Genomic DNA, 22,976 nt, shown 5'->3' with positions numbered 1-22,976 from the left:
CTTTTATCGTGGTAATTGGTAGCATATATACCAAGGTGCGGCATTCAGAACAGTTTTGGAGATATTTAACAATCATAAAAAGGGGCAGACAGAGCATATTAACCAAATGTACAACCCTATGGAGCAGTTAAAATGTTCTTGTCATACTAATCGAAGAAACGAATGGTTAAGGGTTGGGAAATGAAAATAAAAGGACTCGGGGTATAACCTCAGAGGACACAATCTTTCCAAAAGGCTTGATCCACGTTTAAAAAATGGGAAGAGTGCGTAAGAATTTCTGAGATATTTAACAGTTTTTATTTGAGAGGGAAATTACCCACAAAAGACAACCGTTGGTATGATAGAAAGGTCTAATAATGTATGTAAAGAATATATAAGTTTAAGGGGGATCATAAAAATGTTCCACAAACTCAATTACTCCATCTTGGGGTCGTGAGTTAAATTCAAAAGTATGCGACCGTTCGTCTTTGAATAAATCATATATGTGCTAAATATTAAAGTATCATAATTATGATAAAAGATTAGAATAAAGAACCAGAAAAGACAATATCCAAAATAAGAATTATTTGACCTTCAAATCAAAGGTTGAGGTCACAAGAAGGTCATTTAGATACGCGACACACCTATTCATTAAAAGTTAAAAGGGGATTTCCAAAATAAATCTTTTCTATATATCTTAGAAAAAAGTCTCGGTGTCTTATACAGCAGAAAATTTTGAACTTGAAAAGGAACATTTATAAATAACGTCTATTTTGAAACTAATGGCTGCCAGTTCTGAGCCTTAAACGACTCTTAGCGTGTTATACAACGTTACATTTCTTAACCTTTTACTACCAATCATCAAATACTAGTAGTCCCATAGGATTCTAACAATTATTTTATTCTTGGGTCTGCTTTCAGTCAAAACCCTGGTGTCATACACTTAAATTGTAGAAATAAAATTATTTTAAATTAACGGAGTTTAACTCCGTGCATATATTTGCACTATAAATTATGTACAAAAACATCACATGGTATAATTATTACTGTGCACAAGGACAACATCTGACACTGCAGTGATTCCAATTGTCAAACAAGACACAGTCTGCACCAAATATTTTCGGCAACAAAGAGGCATTCCGAATAGCAGTGTTATTAACAGTTTTACATAGTCATAGTCATCAACAAAATTAATTTCATTTAAATGCTATCATAACTGATTAACAATAATCACATAGGATATCACAGTAAAATCTTATTTGCACACATCCCGAATTATGCGTTGCTTGTAACATATGTACAATGAGCACGATTTAATCTTTAACTTGACCTTGATTTAAGCTTTCACTTGACCTTCCTTTGATGGGTGTTGTTTCATCCATTTTTTCATTTTTCTAGCGCTTACCATTTCAACTGATCGGTCGGTTACAGTACCTTCGATCAAGCACTCTTTAGAACCATTTATTTTATTTTGGTCATTTTCAAACCCACTCCATCGTCCTAAACTACTCTCCTTTTCAGGCATTGTATTTTCATAACTCTCGGAATTGGATTTTTGAAACTTTTTCTTCTTTTTATTTTTTGCTCTTGAAACATTGTCTACGTTTCGCATTGGCAACAATAAAGCGTGAGTTTGTTGTTGTTCGTGGTTTATTGTTTCTTTAGTACTGTCCTGAAACGATTCTGTTCTCCGTAAACTATATACGTAACCATTTTCTTTGTCCGGTTTCCATTTATTCGATAAACTCGAATTTCTTGGAGATATTGGTAAACTAGAAGCGTTTCTAAAAATACTTGGTAATTTAACATTGTCTTCTTCGTTTTCCCGTTGGGGAAAATGATTATAGACTCTATTTTCTATAAACGAATCCGTTCTATCCTTATTTATAGAATCGGATCTAGCTAATCCTATATTTGATGGACAGCTCGGAGATCTACAAATTGAGCGTCGGCTCGGTTTGCTATCTCTTGAGAACTGACGAGATCCAAGTGTACTTGTAGGACTTGATATACTCGAAATACTCCTTGATTTAGTACGCTCGATTGTTGGTAGTTTAAACACCGGACTTGCACATGTATCCTCATTATCTCGACCACTATCTGGTTTACGGTAAGAGTCTGTACTCTTGTCTAATTCATGTTCATTACAAGAGGTGCTCAATTTCTGTCGGTTCGAAATGGGCGGAAAACTGTTTTTTTCTTGCTTAGGAAGCGACGACATTTTTGCAAACACAAACTTAGATGTTCTATTCAAGCTAACATTTCATTCACAAAACCATTCTCTCAACTCCTGCAATGGAAAATAATAAATAATTAACAGATCAGATTGCTACGCTGGAAAGAAGATGAATTAAAAATAAATGACTTCTTCGAGTGGAATAATACCTCTCAGACAAACCTTAATGCGTGTTTATTATAATATATTCCCATGTGTCGGTACAATGTTCTAAGAGGAAGGAAGTGAATAGCAGCTCCAAGTGGACAATAGATACTTAAAATACATAGACATGAAGGGACTATACAGACAGTTAACGTTCACCCCACTTGAAGTCAGTCCAACTGTCAGTTATTATCTTACTTGAGTGGTACGCAATTTGATTTGGAATAGAGAGACAGTTACATAATTGTAGATGTACAGCCCTTTTCAATTTAATTCAAAACCGATCTTGCTTCACTCTCGTTTGTTTTTTTGGGTTTGTTTTTTTTTTTGGGGGGGGGGGGGTATGTCCGTCATATTAAAAACGGGAGCGATGGGAGATCGTTTTTTAATTAGATCGAGTCATTTTCTTCGACGATTACGCCCATACAAAGGGAATAAAAAAAATATAAAGAACTTGTCAAAATTTGTGATAAACGATTTTTAAAATATCATTAATAGTAAATTACTCCTCATTTAGTGTCATTTTATGTACAATAATGATTTATGAAAAATTCCCATAACAGAAATGTTATCACTTTTTTCTGTATTATATTTCCATTTTAATTACTATTATAATTATTAAAATTTTAAAAAGTAAGAATGCATACGGACATCAGTAAATAAATCTAGCATAATGTGTTTTAAAGTATCCGTGAAATGGTTTAAAAAAAATGACATACACAAATACAATTTATTTTGAATATAATATTTGTTTAAAAAGTTATTTTAGTATTAATCAAAAAAAAATATTGTTTATTTTAAAAAGTTATTCAAACTGTATAAAAAAGTCAAAGAAACCTCAAATTAAAAAAAAATATGCATATGTTATTTATAACAAAATGGAAAGTTTTCATTATACAACTTATGCACATATACTTTTTTCTGAGGAAAATTCTTCAATTTGTCCACATTTAGAAGAAGTTTACATATTTTTAATTGCTTGCTTCCATGAAGCAATTCGCCGACAAATTTTCCGTATGCATAGTGACCTGAGCGTAACCCTCCTTTTAAAAATCCGGTGATCGCAATACGCATGGATCAGTCATTAAAATAAACAATTATAATCTGATTGTACATGTTAAACACGTGCTCAATACCCATGATTTTTGTTATTTGTTTACTATAAGGTAACAATCGGTAAACTTCGGCTTCAAAACACGGCATTTAATGAGCAGACATATTTGTTAAATCATAACAGACATTATAGAGAAAAATAATTGACGATTATACGATATATTTGCGTAAAAAATGATAAAATCGTGCACAGAGGACTAAGTTTATGATATATACATTCATTGGTTCAAGAATTATATAAACATTATTTTTCAACACTAACTCGTTTCATATGAAACAAAAAACAATTTGACCAATAAATATAATTAGTAAAAAATTGCAATGTTTGAATTAGTTAAATACTACTTTACCTACATTCAGTATTTCTCAATGTTTAGTCCTAAAATCTATTTAAGATTTAGTATCAACAATATGTAGGTTTAATAATTCTTTTCTAGATTTAAACTTCTTTGACATAAATCGGATTTCTCTATGCTAGGATTGTCCAGATTTGATAGAATTAGTATTGTTAATATCCATTGGTCCCGAATTAATGCCTTGGACATTTTAAATGGATATCGTGGGTCAATAACAAAAAAATACATAAATATTTGATCAGCCACAACTGTCCACACTTTACATTATGTTATACGTTCATGGGTTTGATATCTGTATGTTTAATTGTTAAATTTATTTGATATACTTAATGCCATTTGAAGACATTTTAAATGTATGTGTTTACACTCTTATTAAAAAACTATTTCGTTCTTATCCACTGACCTCGATGTATACTTACTAAAATACTGACAACCGTTCATTATATTCCTATTTTTCAATTGGAGAATAATTAAATGCATGCGTATAATGACAAAAGAACTAGCCCTTCTAAACAGATTTTTATAGATTATTTTTTGTTGTACTGTTGCATCACTGTTCAAGGTTAAGGAGAGTTCAAACCTCTTCAATCTGCTATATGTGCTTGTCCTAAGTCAGGACTCTGTAATTTCGTTGTTGTCATTTGTTGCTGTATATCATTTTTTTCCCGTTAACAAAATTTGAGAATGGAAATCGGGAATGTGTCAAAGAGACAACAACCAAACAAAAGAGCATAAGACAGCTGAAGCACACAGCAATACGCAGAGTTGAATTCAGTTTAAAATAGTCCGAGTCCGAATGCGATTTCGAAATACAAATGTAGGTAACAAAAAAAAACTAAACAAAGTGACAATGATACATAAATAAACAAAGGACTACTAGCAGTTACTGACATGTTAGTCCGAAATTACTCTGACGTCCAACAGCTATTTTTCCAGACAAGCTGGGGCCGTGGGATGTTTTGTCTGACAAAACAGCCGTTGGACGTCAGAGTAATCTCTGAATACTGACATGTCAGCTCCAGACATCAATTTAACTGATTGTTTGTCAATAAACAGGTCATTAGTTTTCTCGTTTTTGTTTCAAATTGGTAATTTCGTGGTCTTTTATAACAAAGCCCATACCGCATAGTCAGCTATAAAAGGCCCCGAATCACAAATATAAAACATTGTTTGGTCGCTGTATCATTGACGTAAACATTACATCCACTAAAGTAAGAAAATTTGAATGCAGAAAGAAAACGAGATTTGTGAGAGACGTCAATGATGCAGGTATGCAATGACATTACAATACAAAACATACCATTTACTGTAGCTTTTTCTTTTAAAGTCGTAACTTTTTTTTACACTACAAATGTTCAGATTCGGTTACAATTTTAGTTCCTTATCTACACCAAGGTACAAAATATGTAGAACATGAAGACAAATTGCAGTCCAAACCTAATAAAAGGCAATAAACAGGAAAATAATTACAAAAACGTTCATTTAGGAAATTACAAAACGTATATGTATCTAATCAATTTATTACTACTATGTGCTTCTTGGTATCTTATTGTCATTTCAATTAATGAGTCTTCTAAAAGCTAGCCAAAATTGCCACATTGAAGATCCAATATCATACAAAATTCATGACAAATAACAATTACAGTCTTACAGTGATTGTATGCTTGAAAACCTGCATTCAGATACAATATATATTGTATGATACCGGATTTAAAATAAATTCATCACTATTACAGGACGGGACCTAAATATTTTGATTCAAAATTTGCATTTCTAGCAGCACTTTTTTTCTTGCCTATTTTTGTTATATTCTACTTCTCCATTCTGCTTTCATAATTATCTATGCATCTGTTTATCTTTTCATCCAAGCACCGTACGGTCAGGGTCTGAGTGGAAGTTTGGAAAAACAGTTGTTTTGGACCGATGGGAGAACATTATTTGCCCTTTTTCGCAGAAAATAAGCATTAAAAATACCATACACTGATTTATTGGTGAATTTGGAATGGTCCGCTTAGAGCATGAAATATGTGCAGCTTTATGTCTGTCATTTGGTATATAGTTTACTACAAATATTTGAATCGATCTTTATTAGGCTAGATGAAATTAAATTCAATATTTTTTACATAAACAACATTGATGAAAAAAGTTCGTCATCATTTACTTTGTTAAACTGTTTTCTAATTTTTCAACAAAAACAGCATTAGAAAGTTAAGTATACTTGATCTGTATAAACAATTATCTCGTGAAGTACTTTTAAACGGGTCTAGACATAGTAGTGGTAGTAATGAAATACTTCCGATTTTTTAAAGATGAAATCAAATTAATGGGTTGGAAATGCGATTGTTAAAATGGCAAACAAAACTTACCTGACAATATTCCAATAAATTTTTAATAGAAAGGGTCAATATCAGTCAAACACACGCCTTCACAGTAATTAACAGGGTTATACAGTTTTCCATAAGTGATTTTGTTAATTTGTTTGTTCGTTTACTCTTTACTGATTCTTTGATAATAAAATTTAAATTACCATCGAGAGATAATTTTACAAAATCACATTCATAGTTCAAACTTGGTTCATTGTATGGTATAAAACTGGACCTAGGTTTTGACCACCACTGTTGTAAAAATACCATCCTTTGTTCACCGAATCCATTCAGTAAAGAACTTTCATCCCATGCATTAGCGTGTGTATTTGATATAAAACAAAAATGAACTCCGCTTCAATGTTATGACGTTTGCGATTTTATTTAATTAACTTGGTAGAGGCAATCTATATTTCTTTTATCATTTATTAATTTATCTTGATATTCATAAGATCGTTTTAAGTTTCATTCAAATTATCAAGCAGAAACTTTTCGCATCACAATCTGTTCGTTGGGTTTTCAAACATAACCGAAAAGAATGCAAACAAACCATAAATAACAGAATAACAGAAATTAAAACAAATCTTGTTTATATTTGACTAAAAGAGAGGAATATACTTCTTACCTTAATATAAGAATAACCTAGATATTATAATCCACTAACGTTCAGGTGAGCCGTGTAAGGTTATGAAATCAAATATTTCAATTTGTTTGCTTGAAAATTTTAATATATTTACTTATAACAGGCCACCTCGAATATAATTTGTCATCGCATATTAACATTTTATCAGGTATTTAAAGTATAAACTTAATATTTTAAGACGATTGTTATGTAAAAACAGAAACCTGTGGATTAACAAGTGTAATTTATTGAATCTAGTATATAAATGCTGCCATTTAACTCATAGAACTGAAGTAGTCACACAATCAGTTCATTAAAATTTCGTCCTTAAATTGAGATGACATTTTAATTTAAAATATTGATACTGGTTAATTTAATCTCTCATTTACTACGTCTGCGTGAAAAATCTAGGCATAAACAAAACAATTTTCCTATTTACAATGCATGTTTATTTCTCAAACAAAAAACTTAGATCAAAATCGATAAGCAAATTTAGACAAAGACAAAGGTCAGATAGGAGGCTAATTCTGAAAACGAACTGAAATGGTTTCACGATTTATGCTTACGTTTATCATTATTGAGTGATGCAAATGCATATGGACTGATTGTCATAATCATTTCCTTTGGGTAACTAGTGTACAAACAACGAAAACGGACAATCGGTGTGTTTAATATATCAAACTCATATAGAGGTAAATTAAGGAAATTCATTCAAGTAAAACATACAAGTGGGATGCTTCGGCTTTATGCCAAGTTTGTAATTCGGAACGCCTGTATTTATGACAAGTTATAGCTCATAAGAAGCATTTCCCTTTCTGTAAAGAACACATCTCCAATTTAATAACCTTAGTTAGTTACTGATATATTTAGGAACAAAATAACCAAGGCATAATGAACGTAACTTATTTCAATTGTGTGACATTGACATGTAATAAATGTGTGAAACAAGGATAAACTAATCTGTAATTGTCTGATTTTGGCATCTTTACAAGTTGTCTACGGCCCTAGTTTGTTGTAGCAAAGCTTTTACTCTTAGGATTTTCTTAAGATACTTAGTATTTTAAATAGACCTATGAATGTGTTTAAGGATTTAGTAAATCTAGATAAAGCTAGAAAATGACAGGATAGGATTGAATAATAGACTCGTTGACCTATTCCAGAAATTAAAAAAAGACTAGTTAGGGTTGAACTCATTGACCTACTCTAGAAAAAAGAGTACACAGGGTTTCCTTTGAAATGCTACACTTTTTGGCTTTCATTCAAAATATGAGAGAGAAAGTTAAAAGTTCTTCACACTAGTCCAAATGTGTATATTAAATTACTCATAATATACTAAACAAATGTGTTTAATTAGACAAAAGCATCTGACAATATGTCAATCAAACAGCAACCCAATGACAAAAACAAATAAATTGAACTTATTTGAATAGAGAAGCTCTTCATCAAAGGCCTTTAAACATTATAATAGCCAGAAATGATCGAGCTTACAGGAAAGAAATGATGAGCAATTACAAAATCAACAAAAAGAGATTTTAGTTGTGAATGAAAATAAATACATATTCGAGAGTGACCATTGAAGGTGCAAAAGATTCAGACGAGCGACACAGATCCCTGTGTTTATCATCCGTAATAGTTTTTGATAGTTACATTTGTATCTGCATGAATTTCCTATACATAGGTATACATCCTACTCAGTATTCCCAATTGTTGCATGTTTATATCATATGAACTTCGCGTTGTTACATTTTAAGTGCACACCTATATTTTTTTCAGAGTTTTATGCAGGGAAAGTGGGCAGATAAAAGTATAATATACCTACTGAAGTGACTTTAAGTAGTTATGAAACAAAATACAATAACTGTCATATAAACATTTATTTCCACCGACATTGTGATGGATGAATAATATCCAACAATAAAAAAAAGCTTTAGTATAAAGATAAAAGAATTTGCTTGTTCAATTTTGATTGAGATCTTACATGTAACCATACAAGCAGTCGTGTATTGTTTGAACAAATAAATATCAATTTGTTCTCTACAGTTAATAATAGCAATATGACCACCCCTGCAGAATTATGTAATTTCAACAGTTTTGAAATAAATCCATGTAATTAAGCATGGTGCTAAATGACAAAGTAGATTAAAATAAATTGTGCAGGTTCTTTCAAAAATTGAATGGAAAAGTCATAACAAGAATAAGCATTTTGAAAAACGAAGAATAATTCGTAATTTCTTGTAAATTTTTACCAACAGTTATCTTGGTTCTCATACAAATAGAAACGTCACTTTAAACAAATGAGTTATATATTCAGCTTTATTGTGCTACATGTATATAGGAGTTTGTTGAAATTTCTAAAGATTTTGTACAAGATTTTTCCAACCTTTGAAGCTACAAATATTATAGACATTACCAAAATGGCGTATTATATCGTCTTGAATTTTAATAATAAAATTCAATTTTATTAATTTTCTTTTCTTTTGTCAATGTTTCTGCCCTTGTCAGAGATGGTTTGTCAGTAGATTGTTGGTATGGGGTGTATGTTTCTGCCCTTGTCAGAGATGGTTTGTCAGTAGATTATTGGTATGGGGTGTATGTTTCTGCCCTTGTCAGAGATGGTTTGTCAGTAGATTATTGGTATGGGGTGTATGTTTCTGCCCTTGTCAGAGATGGTTTGTCAGTAGATTATTGGTATGGGGTGTATGTTTCTTCCCTTGTCAGAGATGGTTTGTCAGTAGATTATTGGTATGGGGTGTATGTTTCTGCCCTTGTCAGAGATGGTTTGTCAGTAGATTATTGGTATGGGGTGTATGTTTCTGCCCTTGTCAGAGATGGTTTGTCAGTAGATTATTGGTATGGGGTGTATGTTTCTAAGTAAGTTTGAATGAGCGTCTTCACAGTGACGTCTCATTGTATATGTTCGCAATATTTTCATTGCAAAAAAAATGCACCGTAAGATGGATCTGAATAAGATCACGTCCAATGTGAAGCTGACGTTGTGCATGGACTATTTGTAGTAACCGATATCAAACAATTTTAAAAGTATGATTTTGTTTCAGCAGATAACGTATATTTTAGCTTGGTTTCGGCGAGTATTCTTTCATATGGTAAATTTTTTATTGTCAATTGTTAGGACTTATGTTTCTTATTGAAGACTCAAAAATGTAAGAAAAGTAAAATTTTAACCTTGGAAATAGTGTTACGTATGAAAAAGACAAATACAAACATTCGTTATGAAAATTGTGCAGTTCAATAAAACATGACAAGCAAAATACAAACACATACGCAAAATTCATTGGTATTATTATGATACTATACTAGAAAGCGAGTCTCTTAAACCAAAAAAAGAAATTCTGAAGCACGATTAGTATATTTGCGTGTGCTACGGTACTGATATTACCAAAATGGACATAAAATACCACGTGTTATTAAATGTCTGCATATGGAATCATACATCCGAATTAGATAAATGAAGACTTTATTATATCCTACCGATTGCCATGTTTTAAATAGATTTATTTTAAATTGCTTAGTAAAATGTGAATGTTTAATGTATGTGTGTTACAATGGTATTACATTGGATTATCCTGGTTTGTTTAATAATTAAAATATTGAGATTCTTTTATTATACTTTTATTGTGAAACTTTATTTTTCAAGGTTGGGAAAACACTTTGTTGTCTGTCGTATAATGTCAGTAACATTCTTTTATCGTCAGACTAATTTTGAATACAAATTCGTATTTAATAAACTTGCACTAACTTAACATTGTGTATCCATTAAAATGCATAAATATTGAAAAATGAAAGTAAAATACCGTGTAAATATACCAAGCTGTACCATCTGCGGTCTCAGAATGTCAAAATTAAATATAATTAAGTGAAAAAGCATGAGAAAGTGTTTCCCCCTTAAAATATCATGTAATCTTGATTTAAAGTGAACACAAAAACACACAGGATTCATGCGGTTGGTTACTAATCCCGGACTTTGTAATTTTGTGATTCAGTGTTTTTAAATAAGTAAACACAGATGTGACAGTAGAAATTGTTGGGCATGCTACAAAACCAGGTTCATCCCGCCATTTTTTTCTTTAAAAATGTCCTGTACCAAGTCAGGAATATGGCCATTGTAATATTATGATAGTTCGTTTCTGTATGTGTTACATTTTAACGTTGCGTCGTTTGTTTTCACTTATTTTTGAGTGTAAATTCACATTGCGATAAGACGTGTCACGGTACTTGTCTATCCCAAATTCATGTATTTGGTTTTGATGTTATATTTGTTATTCTCGTGGGATTTTGTCTGTTGCTTGGTCCGTTTCTGTGTGTGTTACATTGTAGTGTTGTGTCGTTGTTCTCCTCTTATATTTAATGCGTTTCCCTCAGTTTTAGTTTGTTACCCCGATTTTGTTTTTTGTCCATGGATTTATGAGTTTGAACATCGGTATACTACTGTTGCCTTTATTTATACGGTTGATTTAAAAAAAAAAGTATGAAAAATTCGGAAACTTTATAAAGTCAACACAGAATTAAAAATAGGTTAGAACTTGTGAGTCTAGAAAACTGGCGAGAAAAGTAACGACACACATGACTGCCTAGAACCGTTCCAATTGTACCAGTTACCACAATCATGGTAAAGACTATAATTGTTTGTAATAAATACATCTTTCATGCATGACCGAATCATTCTGGTCTTTCAAATCAAATTGTTAAAACTTATTTTACCTAACGTGAACTTAATATGTGAAAAAACAACCATTTTGAAATAACTTCTACCCCTATTTTATATTGCCACATAAACATAAATGTTAAGCTCATTAGTAGAATGAAATTCGAAACACATTAAATTCATCCATTGACTGGGACAATTTAGGTGAACGTTTGTATGTAACGACCACTGCTCACTATGTACTTTTTAAAGACACTTATAAACTATGGGGTCACCAAAGCTTCTCAACACCTTAATAAAGTAATTCGAAAAATTAATCAGAAATAACACGATGTTTTGATTTATATCAATTATATAAATCAAAACATAAAGGTTATTCCTGATTAATTTTCGAATTATTTTATAATTAAAGGTATTAAGAAACCTTTGGTGACCCCACACTTTAAATGCCTATCGTAGGTACGTCGTGAACAGTGGTCGTTACAGACAAACGTTCACTTAAATTGTCCCAGTCAATAGATGAATTTAGTGTGTCAGCCACACTGTTTTGAATATCATTCTATTTAGTCAAGGTCAATCATGCAAAATTTGCTTACTTTCAACACAATATTTTTAGCGAGATTTAAATAGTTGCTTTAACTTTTAGGGGCCATCTTTGAACAATATGTCTTCCTTGTATGCGACACAGCTACTTATTTTGTCAAATTTCCTCATTGAACTTGAATTGTAAACTGATTAGACTTATTTTCTGCATTCGAGATGAACGCACTTCTATCTGTCCTGATTCTTAACTGTCTTGGTTTTTTTTTACCCTTGCAAATTTCGTTCAGGCAAAAAAGAAAATTATTATGTTGTTTTTGTCTTCACGGCATCTGCTTTACAAAATTATGTTTAAATGATTCAAATTTTAGATAAAGAGTTTATGGACAAACATATGTAATTATAAATTAAATATATTGCCAAGTTTTATCTATTACTGCTTTACTGCTAACAAATAAATCATTTACAAAATACAATAGAGAGACTCACTGTTTGTTTGTGGTACATCAAAACAATAATTTTCTTCTTAGTGCAATGGCAAACATCGATAATAAATCACCAGTTCCAACTTCATCAACTAACAACTCAAAATTCAATATAAAAAGTATTGTAACCTGGCGTGTTGGCTTCAGATGAATGATAATAATCTGGTCGAAACGCTTCGTGGGGAAATTTTGAACTTGAGTCATTATACCATTAAGTGATAGTATGTACATAAGTATACAAGAACTGTAACAATGAAATTTTAATAATTTATCAGCTTTTATTGTGTACTTGCCATCAGCGCTAATTGTTTTTACCGGATAAAAGTGGACTGTTTGACTGTTTTTCTTAGAGAGCATGGAATTACACACGATTACCCTATTAAAAGCTACCCCAGTAAGACAATACACGTTATAATGGCAAATCCAATAGGGCTAGGGTTTCTTGTGTTCAGGTTATCGGAGTAGAAGAAACATTGAACAACTTCGATGTGTTCGAAAGATGAATAAGTTATAAAAATAATTAAGGTGGTATGGGAGTCTAAAATAAAAATGATAGAATTTGTTCATACTTTGCCAAAATGTAGTCTCTATTGATATATGTGGAAAAATGTTATAAAAATGATAGGTCACCGCGCATTTTCTCAAGCTACAGGGCGTGACAAAATGACAAATTTTGTATGGATTATACAGGAAAAAACACAATTTTGTGATTAGAAACTAAACAAATTGATAGAATTGTTAAATACTTAAGGAAAAGATAGCTTTCAGACAATGCTTTGAGAATATCACAAAATTCACATTAAATATCTGCATTCCTGCATCAAATTTTGCTAACTTGATAAAAAATCTGGACCTTTGGTTCTCTGTTTTTTACAATCCAAGATGGAGGAAGACACCCATACCACCTTAAGTCTTTAGTTTACAGATCAGTGGCGGATCCAGAACTTTTCCTAAAGGGGGGGGGGGGGGGGGGGCGCTGACTGACCTAAGGGGGGCCCGCTCCAGTCATGCTTCAATGATTCCCTATGTAATCAACCAAATTTTTCCACGAAAGGGGAGGGGGCCCAGGCCCCCCTCGATCCGCCTATGCAAATTTTAAATGGACATAAGAAAATCAACCTGTTTATGAATAAAAGGAGATGTAAAGTGTGCGTCAGTACATTAAAACGTTTATCATTGTCCATTGCCCTAAGATAATTAACACAAAGACATCTAGAGGACATCTTCAAAAATATACTGGTGGGCAATATGTAATGGTAGTTAAAAGTCCAGTATCTAAATCAAGATGTTAGAAAGAGTCTGTTACGTATACGCTCACTGGAGTCCATATGCGTGTTCCAAAATGGCTCCTGTCCAGCATTTATATCTACTAGAATATTGTTCATGACAATCATTCTTTTTTATGTCGATCCTTTGTGCCTACAGTTTCTCTTTTCCATTTACAAAAATACGAATTGGGTAAAAAAATTATGATTTGAGGACAATAAATGCTATACAAAGTGAACTATTAATTACATCTTTTTAACTAATTTGGATAGATCTTGTCTTTCTGGTCCTTTTTAAATGCTGTTTGACGTCTTCGTTTGCTACTTAATATTTTGATCAAATGACAAAAATGGGTGATGGTGGTACGTAAAGGGCAACAAATCTTGTAACAAGTTGACTAACGATTTCGGCCATGTAATGATTCTCACTATTTATTAATGTTCTCAAAATAAAAGGCAAACATTTTTAAAGTTCAGTGCATAACTTATAAGAAATAGTCGACTGATAATGTTACCCTAAATTAGAAGCCTCTGTCAAAGTCAAACAAAATCCAATTAAAGCCAAAAAGGGGTTCATTGAAATGCCTACTAATCTACATAAGGCTTGAAATATTTGATGTGGGCGAATAATATTCTATATAATGACCAAGACAGAACATTTTTTGTAAGAGGTTTCAAGATAACGCTGACGTAACCGTAGTTAATGTTCGCCAATATTAAATCTGTTTATGATTCAGTGTAATAAACGTAATTTGCTTTAAATGAAACTGAAAGTTAATTTTTAGAGTAGATATCAAACAAATTAGATGGATTTAAAATAAGTGGATCGATGTGCACATTTAATTTGCATGTACAGCAAACAGATCAAGTGCTTTCTACGTTTAAATTGTATGCTATTACACAATATACATGACATTTGTATTTGAATAACCTCATAAAGTAACTTGAAGTACATGACCTATCGAACTAGTGGGACATTTATGACTCTTCATATGAAATTAAAAGATCCAACCTCTTTAAATGAATGTCTCTTAACGAGAGAAAAAGATCAGACTTTGAATATTAGCCTTTACCAGAACATGTCATTTTTTGTGTGTTTTGCGACTTTAATCCTTGATTACAAGCACTTTCAAGTTGATTCTACATACTATGCCCTTCTAAACCTTAATGTCAAAGATTTAACCAATTGAAATATTAAAAAGAACAACTTCAAAAAATAGGAACTGAAATAACATATAAAGATTAAAAACGTGCTTCAGATTCTAGACGGATTGTAGCGAAGCATGAACGAAAATGTTAATGGAGCTGCAATCCTACATATCATTGTCAAGCTAACCACAATCCAGTTTCTGACAGGATTTTTGTGTACTAGTATTTTGATAGACGTTGGCTAGAATGTTATTCGTCTACATGCACTCAAACATGAAAATCAAAAGTAATAGATACATGTAATATAATCATTATACCTAAAGTATATACATGTGTATTGACGGGCAGGTATCCAAGTATTGCGAAATAGTAAGTTTAATTCTTTTCCCAAAAGTTCACAAAAAGCAAAAGTACGGAACAAGTTTGAATTGTCCATATAACCTGTTCTTCTTTCGGATCATATAACGCTAAAAGGTTGAACTGTTAAAAGTGACAAGCCCCTGACTTTTATCTGATTTTCAATCTTTTAACTTCTATTGAGAAGAACAATAAACAAATAGAATAGATCGACTATTTATGGGGTGTTAAATTGAGTTTAATCTGTATAAAAAATCAATTTCGACAATTAAAACCCGATAAAAAATCCCATTACTAAATGGATGAGATAATATAACAGAAGATTACGCGGGTGTCTGTTCTATTATATTAAGTTAGGCCTCTTCTGTGAGATACGATTTAATAACCATTTCAATCTATTATCAAACATCTGATTGAGTACTAATATGACTGGAATTATCAAGAAATAGCCAGTTCGAAAATCTGCACAGCGTAATATCTTCGTTTTCCTTTCATACAATCAAATGACACTGTTAGATTGAAACAAAGAACCAATGGCAATGGACAGGTCAAATAAGTCTAATCACAAATACATCATTACGTAGTTAAAAAAAGGAGCGAAAGATACCAGAGGGATAGTCAAACTCATAGAACGAAAACAAATTTTTCCATGGCTCAAAATGAAAAGACAAACAGACAAATAATAGTACACATGACACAACATAGAAACCCAAGACTAAAGTGTGGGCATATTTTACAGTTTTTTTCAGTTAACTACCAAAAATGCTTAAATATTAAATAAAAGTAATTATTAAATAAAAGTAATCTGCAAAATCATTAATCGATCCTGCAAGCTCGTCTTAAATCTAGTATGTAAATAGATTAACAAATAAGGCTTGTCATATCAGTGGATCATTGTAATAAACGGTTAAAAGTGCCATAATTAAATACGATTAATAATACAAACATAAATCATAAAGGTCAAAATTGTGTAAGCATACTGTTTAAGGATAAGTTTACTTTCTAGACCGTTAGAAACTAAAAACGTGTAAGAAAATAAATAGATTCTCGGGTTAGAAAAACACTCAGTTCACAATATACTTTGATCGGCAACAATAAACGTCCCTTTAACAATTTATCCTTTAACAGACACCTTTGAATATGAATGGTTGAAATAACTGTTGAACGTGTGTTATCTAATATGTTCATCGATGTGTAATTCATATTCAAGGTTTTTTTTCGGAATGTTTTAGAACCCTAACACAAAAAGTGCTTTGAGAGTTTAAAAGACATGATCTTAAATGTGGACAGTTATATAATAAAAGAAAAAATACATCTACGGCATCAGAAAAGAACCAAATTATCATCCCTGTGTAATTTGATTTTTACATTGGTCGCTAAATATATAAAAAAAAAAGAAGATGTGGTATGACTGCCAATGAGACAACTGTCCACAAGAGACCAAAACGACACAGACATTAACACCGTACGGCCTTCAACAATGAACAAAGCCCGTACCGCATAGTCAGCTATAAAAGGCCCTGATATGACAATGTAAAACAATTCAAACGAGAAACTAACGGCCTTACTTATATAAAGTTAAAAAAAAATAACGAAAAACAAACATCTAACACACAAAAAAGTTCAGGTTATAAGATGTTAACATGATTCCGAAAACTTTTCAATCAGAACTATATCGCCCGTGCCATCATATTTAACCACATCAAATGAAGATCGTTTGCAGAGGGTCTTTCGATCATCAATCTTACGCTAAATGTCTTAATTTTTGCCCTGATGTTTCAGAGTTTTATTTTCAAATATTTTTGATTTTCCTTCATATGTTTATAAGGACACCAAAGTTCCCAAGTATACTATTAGGTCCTATTGGATAAGAAGCTGATACATCATATATTGTTCTGAAGAAAAAGGGATTGATAACGAGACTATTTCATCCAATGATTGGAATTAAATAATTGTACAAACTTTTAATGTTTAACGACTTGTTTTCAAATATTTCAATTTTGGTAACGTCGGTAAATTTATGCAGCGTTGGGGAGTAAGAGGAAAGAATGGTCGGCACGGAGTGAGAATGACGTGTCTAGTACGTGTTGCTCTTTTCTTTAAAGTATTTTTTATTAACCTTATCATACACATCGACTAGAAATTGAAATAATTTTTCAACAAAACATCTGAAATGAATATTTCATAACTAATAAATCAAAATGTTAATGTGTCCTTTTTTAAATGCAGAGTGTTTAATTTAATTGACAGATTTTTATGTTTCGATATAAAAATAAATATTAATAAATTGCAACAAATACTCACACAAAGACTGTCTGGAGACATTTAACTTTTGTAATGACAAAGTACAAATATCAATAATTAAAATTATTACGGAGAGTTTTATGACTTGAACATGAATCAAATCGATTACCAACGGATGGCCTGATCGGATTTAATTTCTCACAACGCATTAGATTCAGGAGTATCAATAAGGCAACACGATTTCTTATGTACCTCGGCCAAGAATAAAGAGTTTACGACCCTGGTTGTGGAGCTAATTATTTAACTAATAGTCATATTAAGAAATATACAATTATATGAGGTTAAGTCGGACGGTATTCCAAGTCAATGAGTTCGCCGTTGATGTCAACTATGTAAAAACAGTTCAATATCGATGTCAACCATGTAAATCCCGTTTGACAATCAGTGTCAAAAGTAAATAAAAGTCAATGTCCTAAGTAAATAAAAGACAATGTCTGAAGTAGAGAAAAAGTAAACGAAAGACACAACAGGCTATGTAAAATAAAAGACAGAACACAATCAACTATTTTTTTTTCAGAAATAAATTCAGCTTGTTTTAGCCTACGACGTTCTATTTATATTAACGACCACCATTTTGTTGGTTGACAGGATTTTTATGGCCGACATTCCAGGACTGGTATATTGATGCAGTTAAACCATTTTAATTGATATACCATAGTGTGGCTTTCTATGCTGTGATGTTACCCTATTGTTTCAGGTTGGGTAAAGGTTGGCACCTTTTAAAACGTTTAAAATCGCTGAATTTGTTTGCACCTTCTCAGTTAGGAACATGATGCTCAGTGGTTGTCGTTTGTTGATGTGGTTCATAAGTGGTTCTCATTTCTGTTTTTTTTTTAATACTGATTAAATAATTAGTTTTCCTGTTTTCCTGGATTGACACTTGTCTAGTAATTTTTTGGGGCCCTTTATAGCTTACTGTTTGATGTGATCCAAATTTTAGTGTTGAATGCCGGACTTTGACTTTTAATGGGTGACTTTTACAAATTGTGACCTGCACCAAGAGTTCTCTCATTGACACTCATATCACATCTTCTTAGATATATTTTGAGGAAAGGCAAAATGCCCAAAATGCAAGTGGAGTTGGTTATTAAATAAACTTATGAAACCAGTATTTTAGTTTGAAATAAGACAGCATTAAAAACTGTTATATTTAAAAAAAAAACAAAAAAAAACAAACAATGTTGAGTTATTGACCACAATGAGCCGGTCTATAAATCATACGTGTATCCTCGGTCCTCCTTTTTTGAGAGATTTTTTTATGAGATATTAATGATTTAATATATCAATAATAATGCAATATGTTCTTTGAACGTTTAATAAATACAATAAAAATTTGCGGTCAAATGAGGTTATATCAAAACAGTTTAAAGTCTACTGATGAATTGACTTTAGCAAGTTGATACTGGCAGAAATATTAGATATTGGCTGTGTAATTTCCTAAATGAGTATATTTTTTCCAGGATTATTAATCGGGTACTATTTCTTTGGGTCACCCGAAAGGCTACCACATTTGTTGACGACCGACCAGAGAATCCCAAAGAACTCCTTAACGTACAAGGTACATGTGGATGCAAGATTGGTTTATTTTAGTATTTCTGAGTAGATAAATTTTTTTCGCATACATGTTACAAAAAAACTACCTTTAATTGGGTTGAATGGAAGAATCATAAATGAATAAAATTGAGAATGGAAATGGGGAATGTGTCAAAGAGACAACAACCCGACCAAATAAAAAACAACAGCAGAGGGTCACCAACAGGTCTTCAATGTAGCGAGAAATTCCCGCACCCGGAGGCGTCCTTCAGCTGGCCCCTAAACAAATATATACTAGTCCAGTGATAATGAACGCCATACTAATTTCCAAATTGTACACAAGAAACTAAAATTAAAATAATACAAGACTAACAAAGGCCAGAGGCTCCTGACTTGGGACAGGCGCAAAAATGCGGCGGGGTTAAACATGTTTGTGAGATCTCAACCCTCCTCCTATACCTCTAACCAATGTAGAAAAGTAAACGCATAACAATATATATGTTCGCTTATAATTTATCCCTTGTCTTAATTATGTGTCAGATGCATTATGTTTATAATCTTTACAAGGATATATAATTTATAATTGCAAATGTTTGCCTTTTAAGTTTATTCAAATGTGAAAAAAACCTTTTCCATTATCATCAAGATCGTATATACAAATTAAAAAAAACCCTTTTGTTTTACTCTTATACGTACTATTGGAAGAAAAATCATATAAAAATATGAATCAAGAAGCAAATACTTACTGAATGAAACGGTTGTGATGAAGATTATATGGGCTTTTATAAACTTTTTGACATAAAAATTATTATTTCCCATGTAGACTCAATTCAGTTGTCCAATACAGAGTGCCTTTTCTTTCTTACACAAACGGTGCAAACGGCTAAGCGCGCACATGTTTTGATTATTTGTTTCTTACATACGTTTGCAAAGTTTACATAAACTTTGACAAACTATACACTCGCTAAAGATGCGTCTACAGTTCGTCGTTTGTCGTTGGTTAGTACAAACGCTACATTTGTTTCTAACTTTAACCTGATTAAACGATGTATTTTTTTCTACGTTTGTAAACGGTCTGTTTACCAACAACATGTGCATGCATTATTGAAAGTTCAAACAGGGTCAGTAAAGATCTATTAAACGATGTATTTGTTTCTACTTTTGTAGCGTTTAGAAAACAACAACAAACGCCACACAACGTTTACAAAATTTTGGTTAGAAAGAAATGCACCCACAATATCATCTCTTAAACAATCACTTACAGTGAGTCATATATTTAAATATATGACAATTGCATTTTATTAGATGTGAACTAGAATATTTCCATAAGACAACTAGTTTGAATTGTTTTAATGCGACAATAATATCCCTAGTTAATTTGTTTGTTTAAAACAGAGTCATATAATAATGTTTTAAATATATTACATATTTTTATTTTAATTAAACAAACAACATTTCTTTACTTATATTTTCACGTAAAATATTTACAGGTAGCTTTGAATATAATAAAAATTAAAAAAAACCAACACTTTTAATATGAATATAGGTAAATATTTACAGATAACTGATAATTTAAAAAGTTATGTGTCGATAAAAGCACTAAAAAGTTCAATCTTCTTATGGCATAACAAAAAACACGGAAAAAATGTAGGGTAAAATAAAACAATTCTTAAAACTCCGAATGAGCTTTCCTACTAAATGATACTAAATGAAGTATTCTTTTTGTTCAACATTTGTAAATCTCATTTTTTAGTTTAACTTGACATGTTTACAACATCTGATGGGTATTCGCTGAGGTCTTCTGTAATACATATTTCTTGCAAACCTTTACAACAGGATCAGTATAAAATTATGTAAACCACAAATAACAATTTGAATACATAGAACATGGAATCTTTCATTTTGTTTTGCAAATACATGTTAGGTAGTCAATACTTCGGTGTTGACATGAATATTAATAATGTGGTCATTTTTATAAATTTCCTGTTTACAAAACTTTCAATTTTCGAAACACTAAGGATTTTATTATCCAAGGCATATATTACCTTAGCCGTATTAGGCACAACCTTTTGGAAATTTGGATCCTAAATGCTCTTCAACTTGTTTGGCTTTATAAATATTTTGATTAAATTACTTGTTACATGTAACTTTAATTTTGATGTATCTACATACATGTATATAATTGACATGTGAAAATGAAAAATGAATTGAAAAATGAATTAGTACTTATATAGTTTAAAACTTAACAAATACAACATTTCGCATAAAGATTTTAATTCCTTACCTAATTTCAATTGTACTGTTTTGTCTCCCAGCTTTGTAGACTAGACCATTTCGTTTGTATTGTTTGTATTACGACCGATTTCCTGTGCTCCGGATTTGAACTTGGTACATTCAATATAATCACGCAGGCGCATTTAAAGATTACATGTCTTATTCGTTAAAAGATTTAATTGTGCAAATTACGGTTATGAAATCTATACAGTCTATGAATGAAAAGAAAGTTAATGTATGCGGTTACCTCGATCAATTATAATAGTTATTCATAAGAATTAAAGTCAGAGAAGCAATTTGACAGGTGATTATACTTTAAGATACACCATTAGTTGTTAAATAAAGTATAGATTTAATCAAAGTGCAAGACATTGATATCATGCATCGAAAATGTCACTGCTTGAGACCAACCAAAACTTTTGTTTTACCTGTGAAATAATATTTTGTTTTGTAAGTATTGGGCAATTTGGTTTGTTACACAATACGTTGCGTGTGGTTATTGATGTCGTGAAAAATTGATGTGAAACATTAAAATCTACGTAAACTTTTCAATCAATATTCTTGGTTAATTTGTGTTTACCACCTCATTCAAAATAAAATCTTGGCTGTTGAACCCCATTAACTAAGGTTTCAAAAACAATATTTCATTCATAAAAACAATTAAATCCTGAATGAAATACATTTTGAATTACCATAACTTGAATCAAAATCGATGCAAAACATTTAAACGTTTTCTTAATTTTTTTCACGAACGATACTAAACGATAGGAACATGGATTGATGAAGTATGTTTCTATTCATTTTTATATAAACATTTATTGAGGTCTATCAATTTGAAAATGAATATAAAATATTAATCTTTATCATATTACTTTGTGGTCTAATAAGTAAGATAACGAATAAAAAAAAAACACTTGATGGTTCAATTCCCGGAACAGATCTTGGATGCTTGAGTTAAATCGCATTTGATTAATGGTTGCTGTGAGACTCTAAGTTATATCAACCTGACCGGTCATATCACACAATAAATGATAAACTTTCAGTAATAACTAGAACACACCCGCGAAATCGCGGGCATATACAGCTTGTGAACTGTTGTAGGGTGATTTTTTGTCAAAGATATTATGTATGGAGAATTTCATAAAAGGTATCAAAAGCCCTCTCCAGGCTTTTTCCAAAGTCCGATATTTGTTTCCTTTCTGTCAAATTCAATTATTCTTCTCCTTTGCTACAATGCTTCTTTTGGTAAAAGTCAAATCAAATTAAAAATTTGCACCGTTTCAAACATGAAATAAATGTAACGGCTTATATATAGACCATTATTAGTCTAATAGAATATGTTTCTACGACAATCCATCAGTGCCTTTTCTTTTGAGAGCCTTATTAAGATACCAATGGTAGGATATGACTCATGTATAAATGACTAAGACCGACTTTGAGGGGTGGTCGGAGGGGTCCTAATCCCGAGATCCCGGGCTTAAAATCATGAAATCCCGAGATGCAGAATTTAAAGAAATTCATATCCCGAAATCCCGAAATAAAAAATATATTCCCGGATTCCGTAAGGATCACTTCCCTAATCCCGAGCTTAAA

General features: G+C 31.6%; 1 protein-coding gene across 6 annotated transcripts in view; it reads right to left on the bottom strand.

The window, feature by feature from the left end:
* Positions 1–941: 941 nt before the first annotated feature.
* LOC139517274 (uncharacterized) overlaps positions 942–22,976 on the bottom strand; it is a 43,541-nt gene continuing 21,506 nt past the window's right edge. For 2 of the 6 annotated variants that reach the window (XM_071308166.1, XM_071308167.1), the window contains one exon: positions 942–2,269. In XM_071308166.1, coding sequence (XP_071164267.1) covers positions 1,316–2,200 — 885 coding nt within the window. In that variant the 5' untranslated portion in view covers positions 2,201–2,269 and the 3' untranslated portion in view covers positions 942–1,315. Of the gene's footprint in view, positions 2,270–6,194; positions 6,520–6,816; positions 6,950–12,505; positions 12,621–21,393; positions 21,577–22,976 lie in introns of those variants that run through there. The other 4 variants (XM_071308164.1, XM_071308169.1, XM_071308168.1 and 1 more) reach the window with 4 other exon arrangements.

Source organism: Mytilus edulis, chromosome 3 (assembly GCF_963676685.1).
Source record: "Mytilus edulis chromosome 3, xbMytEdul2.2, whole genome shotgun sequence".
Classification (NCBI taxonomy): domain Eukaryota; kingdom Metazoa; phylum Mollusca; class Bivalvia; order Mytilida; family Mytilidae; genus Mytilus; species Mytilus edulis.
Note: the sequence above shows the minus strand (reverse complement) of the source record. Positions and strands in the feature narration are given on the sequence as shown.